Below are 12,614 nucleotides of genomic sequence, written 5' to 3' on the forward strand. Positions count from 1 at the left end.
AGTTCTCTATCCACCACTGTATGAAACAAGGCAAAAAGTAGTGCCAAAATCAGACTACAGTGGAGCAGACTGAAGAGCTGTCTGCTCCACCTGTTTCTTTCGCCAACCCTACTCTGTCCCTGATTGGTTCAAATCTTCACAACAACCCCGCCTCTTTTGTTGGTTCTGCGCTGTGATTGGCTGTTCGGGACGTCAGTAGCAGGTGCTCTGGCTCGCCCCGCCCTTCTGCTCTCCTCCGTTGGTCGATGCGTGCCCTCAGGTTGTTCGTCCACTTCAGTCCTAGATAATCCCGAGTCGAGATGAGAGTTTTGAACATGGCGTGGCCGTGGAGAGGGGCAGCTCCTGCTCTCTGCTTTCATCCAGCATCGCACGTTTACTTTTGAGGATCGATCTGCAACGTTTTAGTGTTTTAAATGAACTTTTCCTGGATTCGATGATGTTCCAAGGAAATCCCTGAGCGCCACAGAAACTACTTGACAGTCGCAGAAAGTGCTTTGCCATGTCGCTGCTGTGTGTAAGAGGTAAATTTAGACTTTTTATAATTGTACTAGCTATAAACTATAAAATTCACAACTGTAAAGTACCTAAACGTTGGCAAAAATTCAAATAATTTGCCTAGATTTGCTTAAAGTGTCTAATTTACCAATCTAACAACACTTCTTTAATAATGTAAGTAATTATTTAGTCTGTTTACTCCTGCTTGGTGGTTTCTGGTCATACTCCCAGATTGTTATAATGTCCAATAGGCAAATTCATAAACATTGAACCTGATCATTTCTATCAGTGACTAGACCCTAAAACTGAATATATCACAACAAAAATCTACATTTGAACTATATTAATTTTAGCTGTCCTCCATATGTATTAAATATTATTGGCCTATAATAGAATGTTGTGATGTTGTCAATCTGAAATCCATCCATGACATTGTCTGGTCAGAGAATTAGTCTACTCCAGGCTTTATGTTTTGCATCAATAAACTCACAAATCTTGTAATGTTCATTGTCAAGTAGACCTGATATGAAATTCTAAAATTATTATAATAATAGGTTAATAGATTGACAAGCGTTCATTTGGCTAGTGAACCGAAATAGTGGTCACATAATAAAGATAGACCAGTTAGCCGATTATATTGAGCCGATATTTGCACTTTTGGTGTATTGGCTATTGGCCTTTTATCTCCAGCAAAGGCCGATATTTTGTTTTGGCTGACCTGCTTCCTAAATGATATGTACTGCTCTCTATCAGCTTTGTGGTAAAAAAAAGGGTTGTGGGCGAGTTTGTTGTAAATTATAATTGCATAAATTATGGAAAATAATCAAAATCAGCCCAACATATCGGCCAAAATATATGAGCAGAGCTTTTTAGCCATCACTTTCTCTGGATTCTAAACAATTGGCATTGGCCATGAAAAAAAATATATATATATATCTGTTGCTCTCAAATAATTAACCTATAACCTTTTTCTATTTAATATGTGCAGGTAAATGTTGTGGAAGTTTCAAAATGTGTGGAAGCAGGGAATTTTTTTATTTGTCTGTCAAGGGTATCAAAACAAAACCAAACATACCTTGCTGTAATGCTGTTAGCAGATGAAAGACACAGAATAGGAATATACTTTGTGTCCCAATGTTGTATATCCTTGAATATATTTATCTGACAGCACCATATTTATCTAAATGTCAAATACTGCAGTTAGCCTAGTTATAGTTCATTATAGAATGCAATAACATATCCATCTAGAAAACCTTGTTGTACCTGTAGTTTCAATCTCTACAAACATGTTCTGAAATGTATGGGATTCTGTTATTAGTGTATCAGTTCAGTCTTTTCAGAAATGTAAAGCTCCTGGAGGTGTTTACACTCATGAACAAAATTCCACTTTTTAAAACATAAATTACAAATCTAATCTCAATTGCAATAACAGATTTTTTTCTCATAAAGCCCAATATAACTGCTGTCTGGAATAATGAAATAGGCTACTACAACAGCCCAGTGTTGTCAGACAGCTCCTCTGAATTATAGTTATATGGTTTACTGTGTAGTTTTGAGATAGAGGCTAAGACACTGTAAAACTGTCTGTTGTAATTCTTAATTTGTGGCATTAAATAATGGTGAAGTGATGCCACACACAAAACACTATTACTTAAAGAAGTTGTCATTTGTTATAGTTATAAATTAATCTTGTCATAAAATATTCAGTAACAGCACATTACATATCTGCCTTAAGCTTACTTTTGCAATGGAAGTGGAAACCATAAAAATCTTCCTAGCTATAGATACAGATATTGCACAAATGAATTGTAATTATGCCATGTCATACTACCTTCAGTTTATCAGCCTGTTTCCTTGTGAGTGTTCTTGTCCCTACCGAGCTCCCGGATACAGTAAAAACAAAATTTCAACAAAGGTTTCATCAGGCAAGTGCATTGTGTAACTAGTGTTTCATATTATCTGTTGCAAATCAAACAATGAGTAAGATGGCAAATTCCAAGATCAGCCATAAGAAATTTTGTGGAGCTGCCGTATTAATTGCTATATATTCATAATTTCCATTTAATGTTTGCAATTAGCAAATTGTAAAGGCTGAAATAAAAGTAGCATAATTTCAGCTGTAATCAACAAAATATTTCATTAAGTCAGTAAAAGCATGTAGCTGGAACAGAGTTCAAACTCTTTTGGTTTAAATGACATTGTTTAAGTCTGTATTGTTTATATTAATGAAATCAATACTGAGCCTTTTTAAGTTAGGTTTTAATAAGACTAAATAAAATTAAATTGGAACTCGTGATTGATTAATACGTGGAATATAATCATTCAAATTTTTTTCCCCCACATTGCCCAGCCCTAATGTGGTTTTATTATACACTATTGGGTGGGTTTAAAATCTGCGTTATGACACGAGTCGTCATTATAAAGGTACACTTTGTAACTTCTCTGGTCGAGTATCTGCTATCTCTACACGGAGACGTTTTTCCAATAATGTTTCACTGCATGGCATTAAACTTAAATTAATCTGTCTGCATGAAAACAAGGAGCCACCAGGCCAAATTACTTTAGTGGAGAGGTGACACTTTGCGCATTTTTTCATATATATATTTTTTTCTCAATCAAATCACCTGTAATGAAATAAATGTAAAATGGATACGCACCATACAGTCAAACCAATTACATCTCTTTGCAGACAAGCTGGTCGAACTGCCCACTAAGGATGGGACGATAAACAATAATATCGTTTATCAGGATAAAAAGGGTGGACAGTAACCGTTTGTGGTGCTTTTTATATAATTGTAAAAATCATAAACAAAGATAATCGCCATTGTGCCACCAGAATGTGCAGAAAAAAACTACTTCTCCCTCTCTAGATCACTGTTTTTTTTACCTATAACAAAGTACAATACTTTAACAGCTGTTTAAATATGGCACCTATTCAAAATATTAAAATTGTAATTATTCATATCCAGAATATTTCTAAACTGTCAGTAACAATAATTATTGTGATTTAATCGTTAATCGCAGTTATACTGGCCATGATAATGGTGACACCAAATTTCAGTATCCACCCAAGCGTACTTCCCACCAGAAAAGTGTGCGTTTGCTAAAAAATAATGTATTAAAATTTTTTATTTTTATTGAATAAAATGTTTTGCTTTTTCCACCATGGAACCATTCACCTTTTGAAGCTTTGACATTTCCATGACCATGACAGCCACACTTTTTACTATGCTAACACGGACTTCCTGGTTGGAATGACATCAGCCGCAGTAACATAATACCTAACAGGAAGGCCCCCTCTCATCTAAAAAAGCTGTTTTATTCCACACAAAAAACAGCTTAATCCATTCTGACGTAAAACGAGCGTGTCCAAAGCCAGCTGTAAAGGTTACAAAGAGGTGAGCAGGCTTGATACCATGTCCTTCACAAAGTGCAGCCTGATGTTTTATGTAGTGTAAATAAAAAGAAGAAGAAGAAAAAATTAGTAGAAATGTATTGAATTTCAAATATTATTCTTAATAAATTGATACATTGACTGATTTAGATGCACTTAATTATCAGATATTTCTAGCTAGTGTACATTGAAACCAGACTGAAATATTGTAAAATTTAGGTCATATAGATCGGCATCATATCAAAATATCAGTTGTTTTGATATAGTCCAGATAATCAGGATTTGTGTTATTCTGAATTTATTTTAAAGATACATTAGGTGACTTTTCTGATGGGGGATTCGACACCTGCTTGCCTCCATGATGGAAATGTTATCACTTTGCTTATAATGGTCGACACTGTGGCGTTAATTGTATCCATCTTGCATTCATTCAATTGCAAGAGTCTTTGTTGTTGAAATACATTCATTCTTACTTTAAGTGGGGTCGCCTATTCACAGATGTAACCTATAACTGGCCTGGTGGTGCCACCTGCTTGTCTCTGTGGATATAAGTTCAGTGCCATACTTTGGAACATTCCAGGCAAAGCTATGACGACATGCAGGTGGCGGACCCTCCACCAGAAAATTTCCGTAGCGCACCTTTCATTAGTTACCCATCTAGATAGACCACGCACATATTGATCTGCATTGTGACCCCAGAAGGCTGCCTGTCATTGGGCCTTCGATAAGAGCAGGGGCTGGGGGCTGGAGGACCTACCCGGGACAGTCATTAGCTGATGTTGTGAGTCATTCCCCATTGGTGTGGCTTGACACTGTTGCTTATTTATTGCCGGGGGAGATGTCAGATCACCATGGCAATGTTTTTACACAAGTGGTTCCCCGCACAAGTGGCTCGTGGGTAAGGGGCTGAGTGAGTGAGTATCCTGTAGCGCATCAGCCCAGGGTTGAGTGGACCACATGGGCTTGCCACTGGTCTGGAGTCGTGGACAAATGATGCACAGTGAGATTAATGATTTATTTTATTAGCACTGTTCAGACGTGTTGTTGGCAGACTTGTTTAATTCAAAGACAAATCGGTGCTAGTGTAAATTTTGTTGACTAATATATTTTGTCGTAGCTTTTATTTGGATTCATTGTATGGATATTTTCACTGACTATTAAAAACAAAGACTTCTTTTCAATCAATATACAAATTTGGCAGCCCAGGAACAAGGTGTCCTTGTCCCTTTTCCAGACTGGTTGACTACATTAGGGAACAGGTATTGGCTCTCAACCTGATGCAGACAGAATCAGAGCCAATACCTGATGACAAAACATTTTCATCAAGACGTTCCTGGAGCCAGATCACAATTTTATCACAATTTATGTACACTAAAAATAAATACATTTGTTTGGTTCTGAAGATTCCCACTTCACTGTGATTGGTTAAATCTATCTGTCATTCACTCAGAGCCTTCTCTTTTAACCAACTGGAGAACTGGGTGGAAAAAAAGTGTTTCTTTAGGTTTAACGAAAATAAATGCTATTATCTGTGTCTGCTCTGACTTCAGTTGATGGGCTTTTGAGTAGTTAAAACCAAAAAGTTTTGATATCAGAACTAGAATGTTTAATTGGTGCATTTCTAGACTAAATGTACTGTGTTGTCAACAAAATGTGAGAGACCTTGACATTTGTTATTTATTTAATAAACAAACTTTGGAACATATTTTCAGCAGGCTGGTACCTAAATTGCAGTAAATAGTTTTAGTATAGTAGTAAGTATATGAGCGACTGCCTTCTTCTGAAAACATGTTACTTTGACAACTTGTCCAGTCCAAAGTGAGCGGTCACATACCACAGGTTTTAATGGCAAGTGCTTGTGGACAATGCTAATCACTGTGGTAGCAAGTACGGACCACAATTTGTTTTACATTAGTTCAGGTTCCTCTTGATGACTTTCTGTATATTGACTGTGAATTGTTTCTTCATGCATTTATGTAATATTTTAACCATACTCTTGATGTTTTAAATTACATGACCATCCATTTTACTGCTTATCAGGACCATAGTATAGGGCAGCAGTCTAGCAGAGGTGGTCAGACTTCCTTTTCCCTGTACTTCTTCCTGTTCTTCCTGAGTGGCAATTTTTGTGGAAATAAGGAAACCTGCAATCTTGGGTGGATTGATTGTTTAGGCAGATGACAATAAGTCTAGGTTGTTGCTGGTTGCAAAAAGGAGGGCAAAAATATTCTTAAAAGTGGAACATCTGATTTTTACTGTCTAACAACAACTAGCCCCTTAACAACGCACCAGCATTACTTCCTAGTTAGTTAGTGTTGTCATGATACTAACATTTCAAACTCAATTTCAATACTAAGGAATACACTCGATCCTCAATAACAATTCCTATACCACAATGATAATAAAAAAACTAACTTTATTTAGACAATAGAATGGGTTTTTCAACATTAAATAATAGTACTTTCTTTTATATTACCATGTGGTGTTATATGTATGTAATCCAGTCATCCAAGTATGTTCCATAGTGGTCCATGAGCATATACTAGTCTATGTGTCTTATACTTGTTCTGATACAGCTCAAGATCATTCTAAATCTATTAAGAAAAAGTTCACTTCTGTCCTGTGAGTGTGACTTCTTTTTAGTATTGATACTTGCCCAAATTAGTATCTAGTTTCTATACTAGGTTGATTTTTCAATACTCTTGACAACCATATTTCCTGGTTCACAGCCGATAAGGGGTCCATTTTTACAATATACACTACCTGGCCAAAAAAACAAAGTTGCTACCTGGATTTAACTAAGCAAATAGGTTGGGGTGAGGTCAGCTGACACCTGAATATACTGAATGACCAGGTTATTCCATCAATGGATGTTTTCTTCCCTGATGGCACGGGCATATTCCAAGATGACAATGCCAGGATTCATCGGGCTCAGATTGTGAAAGAGTGTTTCAGGGAGCATGAGGCATCATTTTCACACATGGATTGTCCACCACAGAGCCCAGACCTTAACCCCATTGAGAATCTTTTGCATCATCAATGCAAGATTGCTGAAGAATTAATGCAACACTGGATAGAAATAAATCTTGTGACATTGCAGAAGCTTATTGAAACAATGCCACAGTGAATGTATGGGGCAATCAAAGCTAAAGGCGGTCCAACGAAATATTAGAGTGTGTGACCTTTTTTTTTTTTTTTGGTGGCGACTTTTTTTTTTTTGGGCAGGCAGCATATCTGTACTGGGACGAAACAAATTTTGGTTTAATACATGAAAAAATTGACTTGGATCAACAACTGTGTGCCTACTACTCCAGAAAAAAATAACCCACACATATAAAGCTGTGTTCATATTTTGCAGAGGTTGTGGAGCTGTGGACTGAGTTGTGGAATTATGGGAGAAAGAGGCAGGGAGAGCGCTTAGAGATTGAGGCAGTAATCCTCCTGCCATCTGTTGCTCCATCTCTCTCTCTCTCTCTCTTTTTTCTCTGTCTGTCTGTATCTATCTCTATCTATCTCTTTCTTTCTCTCTGTATCTCTATGACTCTCTTTATGTCTGTCTGTATCTCTCTCTCTGTCGCTGTCTACACAGAATGCATCCAAAATTACAAAGCAGTATTGCAACAAGTACTTCCTGGTTCTCAGTTTTCTGTTCCACTCATGGAATAAAAAATGGGTGGGAAAATTTGTAGTTTTGGATTTGGAATATAGTGTTTTTGTAGTAGGATTAATTGTTTATTGGACTAATATTTCTGAATGCAAGTTCAATCTAAGTCTGTAACAGAGAGATTACAAAGCGTAACATTCTTCCTAATTGATCCTGATAACCATAGACTGTATATATAAATGGACATAGCTAACCCGCTAGCCGACACATTCCAAATAGGAAGTGAGCATGGGCACAAAGTGATTCCTTCGAGCTGTGGTAGCAATTGACTTCTATTGAAAAACACTTTTGCTGTAACTGCTGCTGTCAGGTTTGTCATTCTGACCTTAAAATATTCAATTTAACTCGCTCTACATGATCCTGGGGTTTTTATTGCACTATTTTGTCCCTAAATTAAGATATGAACATTAATAACAGACCAATCCAGTGCCTGTTTTCCCCAAGGTCACACCCACAAGTATTAGCTACAGGTTGATTGGCAGCGTTGTTGCTAGGCGCCCGTCCACTGCTTAACCAGCGGTGTGGGTGGGAGAGGGCGTGCACCTTCAACAACCGCTCTTTCTTTCCTCATTCTTTGGTTTCGCGGCTGGATTTCCAATTATGGTCCCTGGTTGCAGATTAGTTAGGTTTAGTATTTATCTTATGAATTTTAAACTGTAGAATCTCATCATAAATTTAAATTATTCTTAAAATTTATCACAAAAGATTCAACCTTTCCACCATAGTCAAAATGAGTTACATTGGATAAAAAAGTAAAATTATATTAAAACATTTCTCCTGTCTTAATAAAGTGTTACTCACTCTTTGATATAATCACTGTTTTAGGTTTAGTATGCCCCAGTCCAGCCACTACTAAACAGTAAGACAAATAGCCTCTTAACCCATGTTGGACCAGAACACACAGAGATAAGCATCAGTTTCCACTTAAATGTCCCTGTGGTTTATTGTGGTCTGCTGTGAGCACCAGAGCCCTAAATAACATCATGTCAATTGGAACACAAGCCACCGTGCCTGTGCATTTGTCCCGCTGACGAACATCCAGCCTGGGTAAACACGGCCAGTGGAAAGTGATTTTCTCAGATACACTTGCTCCAGCTCTCGGTCATTTCTACTTGAGCCTGTTCATTTGTCATCCACTGGACACAGAGAACAGGAATTAGTTTAATATTTAACTATTAGGCTCATCAAAAGTAGGGCTACAAGATTAATCACAATCGAATCACAGTCGCAATTAAAATGGACGCAAGTAGCAAATCACAAAGGCTGCAGTTTTTGAAGTACCATCATTTTTCCCATAAACAACAAAATAACCTATGCTATATGCCTACCCTGTAGTTTCGATCTGTACAAACATGTTCTGAAATGTGTGTTTTGTACTCGTTTGTCAGTTTATATTACTTTTGTCTTTTGTCACTTCTTCTGGACACGTTTAAAATCCGAATTTTGAATTGATCCTATTATTAAAACATAAAACACTGCATTGCTTGTCAGAAAAATCACAATTGGACATCTTTCCCAAATCGTTCAGCCCTAGTCAAAAGTATCAAAAATCACTAGTTGATGCAAAAACTAGTATCTGAACTAGACTGATACCAAACAAACCACATAAACACAACAAAATTTGATCTTTCTAAAATTATGTTTATCAAAACTAGTATAACGCTAAATTTAGTCTTAGAAAAAGAGCGTTTTTAAAAATGATCTTGTGGTATAAAAAAATGTATTGTGTATTAAACCTATTCCTAGTATTGAAATTGAGTTTGAAGTTTTTGTATCGTGACAACACTATTATTTTTCTATGTCACTTTTGCTCCATACCACTGAATGCATGGCCCACAGATGTTCCTTAGCAGTGTTGACTACTACTTATTGCCATCATGTTACTACTTGCAGTGGTTCTCAAAGTGGGTAGTGGGTACCGATGGGTGATGTCATTTGGTTCCACTTCCTCCATTTATTGACTATGGTCCAATATTGAAAAGTTTGCTGATTTTTGGCTCTGATCATTTCTAAGCCGCTACAGTCTCTGGTGGCCCATGTGTCATGTAGTTTGTCGTCATTGCATTAGATTTAACTCTCACATTGGAGATCAATTCAGTTCTATTTTATTTATATAGCACACTAAAAAACAACTTCAGCTCACCCAAGTGCTTCACACAAGTAAAAAAAAAAATAATTATACAGATAACATGATACAGAGGATGCCAGGTAGAAAAGTTGGGTTTTCAGTCTAGTCTTAAACTGTGTTAAAGACTGCGAGGACCTGACGGGCAGAGGAACCTTTTAAAAAACAATTTGTCAGTGAAGTATTTCTAGGGCTGTACATACGATTAAATTTCAAGTAGGGCTGTAGTAGTAACCATACAAGGAGATTTTTTTTGACTTGGGGTCTGTAATTTTATTTTGCGTGTGGTTAAATCAGCTAATGTCATTATCAATATTGATCATAGAATATTAATCAGTCACTTACACCCGTATCTACAAGTTATGAATAATACAGTAGTCTGTCTATATTGGCATATTATTTTAGGTATAGTAAAAGAAATATTCAATCCTGTCAACTGGGCAAAAAGTTGTAGGAGTGAAGACATTTCGCTATTCATTCTTGTACGGTGAAAAAGACACTGGAAATTTGTGATGTGTGGTCTGTGGTGCCTCCTGATCCCTGGGACCCATCTGCCAGGCCTTGGAGCTTTAGTAGGTTATGTGTCAACACTGGCAATGCAATCACAATTAATCCCCTCTAAAGCACCGCACAATCCCATAACCATCATTGTATGGAGGCATCCCAGAGCTGATGACCACCGCCATGCTAAAAATAAACTTGTCCCGCAAAGCTTTTCAACAGTGAAGATTTGTGAATGAATAACTGAAAGATTTCTTTGCCATTTTTTTATAATTTAATAATAATTTAAAATGCCAGCACTTGCAAATATCATTAAACTGAGCGAATTACAGCACGGTACATATTTTTACTGCCTTAAAACTTTAATGCATTTCAAGTATTCTAATTATTCACCATGATGAGTTTATAAGTGTGTTCACAATTTTCAGTGTCAAAAATTTTGTTTTGGCATCACAGTAATTGTTTTGTAACCGTAGCTGCAGGAATCGTCCCAACTACTCCTAACACATTTTGCCAGAAGATGGATGAAAAATAGATTGGCAGACTATTTTGTTTTCCTGGGTGCTTTTGTCCATTATGTCCTAAGTGTTATTTGTCATCATGTTTTAAATAATTAAGCCTCAATAACATTTACCTGTCCATTTTGACCGCTCAGCCCAGTAGTCTATCTGTGTTGGATAAGAAAATGTTTAAACTGTGTTGGATAACAAATTGTTTTACCTTTTTTCTTTTATGTTGCAGTGAAAAAGGCCAAGCTCCAAGGTTCACCCGGTGAGTATTACTATAATTTATTTTTACATGTTTTTATAGCTCACATTAATACCTATCACATAATGGTTTGGGCATCGATCAGCACCACATGTTGCTTAGTTCTACTCACACTGACATTTCGAATAAAAACAAACAAAACAGAAGCACTGTGCCATGTACAAACCAAAGCTGGTACCCGATGCTGGATATAGGCCTATCACGATAACACATTTTGACGTTTGGACGTGCGACATGTTGCTGAAGTAAATATAGGCGATAAATGATGATGTTGAAGCTAAACCATAAAGCAGAATTATCCACAAAAGTATTCTTAATGAACAATACTGCAAAAAAACACAAATAAATAACAGAATACAACACTTACTTAGTTAGTTTATATCTACTGTATATGAGTCATAAAAGTTTATAATTCAACAGTCTACAGTACAAATCTCATCATAGTGCAAACAAATAACCAAAATTTTCCCACTACTGCAAGGAAAATGTACCCACGTTCAATATTGACCCTCAAAAAGAATTGTTCCATCTCTCATCTATTAAAACGATAAGTCGATATAGTAATTACTGTGACAGGCCTAGCTGGATTGGATATGTGTGTCCTAGTACTTCCACAAAGGTGAGTGATGTATAGAGCTACTTCCTCTTAAAGGCATGTATGTTATCAGCTGTTTGCTCTGTCAGTTCATGGAAAATACAATGGCTGAAGTGCATCTGCAAATCCACCATTATGACTTGGACTTTGCTTCCATCATTAGCCTATAGGAATTGTTGTAAGGTACATACCTAAGCCATCCAAGTTCCTCCTGGTAAAGTTCAGTATTATTTAGATTCCTCTATCATCTGGTTTCATAGAAGAAGACTGAAAATGTACATCTCCAGATTCTCCACAGATCTGACCTGTAACTTTGCCTGGTGACATCACCTGATTGTCTCTATTGAGATCGATAAGGATAATGCCATAGTGTGGAAGATCTTCATAGAGACAAGCAGCATACTCTCCTTCTTAAAGCTTACAGCATCTCTAATGCACCTTAAGTACTAACTGGTTGAATTTGAATGATTTATTATATTTGGGAATGCTTACTTATTTTTACTTACTTTTTTATGAGATTTTTTTTTCTTAATGACTTCTTTTAAATCTTCTTCTGCTTCCTGTATGTTAGCGCTTTGTGTCTTCACAGTCATCTTCTAGACTTAAGCTACAGGTTAAAATTGCGTTGTTAACTCGGATAAATCAAAGCCCATGATTTGTCACAATGCTTTCCTTCTACAATACAAAGGCAGTATGGCAACCATTTTTTACATGTACGCTCTACTGAGTAAGAGTGGCTGTCTTCACTTCTGTAGTGTTTAGTTTGTCAATACACAAGGAAAAATCTACTGTAAATCGTTAGTATTGTAAGTAGTTCGCACTCAACTGCTCATCTTGCAAGTCACTGGATGTTACAGTATTACATAACCGCATGTCCTTCGCGGTCTGGCCTTGCTCAGGTGAGCTCAGATCGCTGGCTGCTAAGTCCATATCCCCTCACTTGTCGCCTGACTAAATCCTCACCGTGTTGAGACTCTCACCCACTCTCCTAAGCCGGGTGACATGACGTTTACGGCTACAAGCAACTTGACTTTGGATGCCACACTAAACTGTCCTGTCCACTATCAACCTC

The 12,614-nt window shown here is 36.9% G+C and overlaps 1 protein-coding gene across 2 annotated transcripts in view; it reads left to right on the forward strand.

Annotated features, from left to right (window-relative positions):
• The first annotated feature begins 285 nt into the window (after positions 1-285).
• The window catches only part of LOC117379278 (protein unc-13 homolog B-like), a 65,927-nt gene continuing 53,598 nt past the window's right edge, over positions 286-12,614 (forward strand). The window contains exons 1-2 of one of the 2 annotated variants that reach the window (XM_033975965.2): positions 286-521; positions 10,921-10,950. In XM_033975965.2, coding sequence (XP_033831856.1) covers positions 500-521; positions 10,921-10,950 — 52 coding nt within the window. In that variant the 5' untranslated portion in view covers positions 286-499. The remainder of the gene's footprint in view (positions 522-10,920; positions 10,951-12,614) is intronic. The other variant, XM_055225671.1, reaches the window with a different exon arrangement.

Source organism: Periophthalmus magnuspinnatus, chromosome 12 (genome assembly GCF_009829125.3).
Source record: "Periophthalmus magnuspinnatus isolate fPerMag1 chromosome 12, fPerMag1.2.pri, whole genome shotgun sequence".
Taxonomy (NCBI): domain Eukaryota; kingdom Metazoa; phylum Chordata; class Actinopteri; order Gobiiformes; family Gobiidae; genus Periophthalmus; species Periophthalmus magnuspinnatus.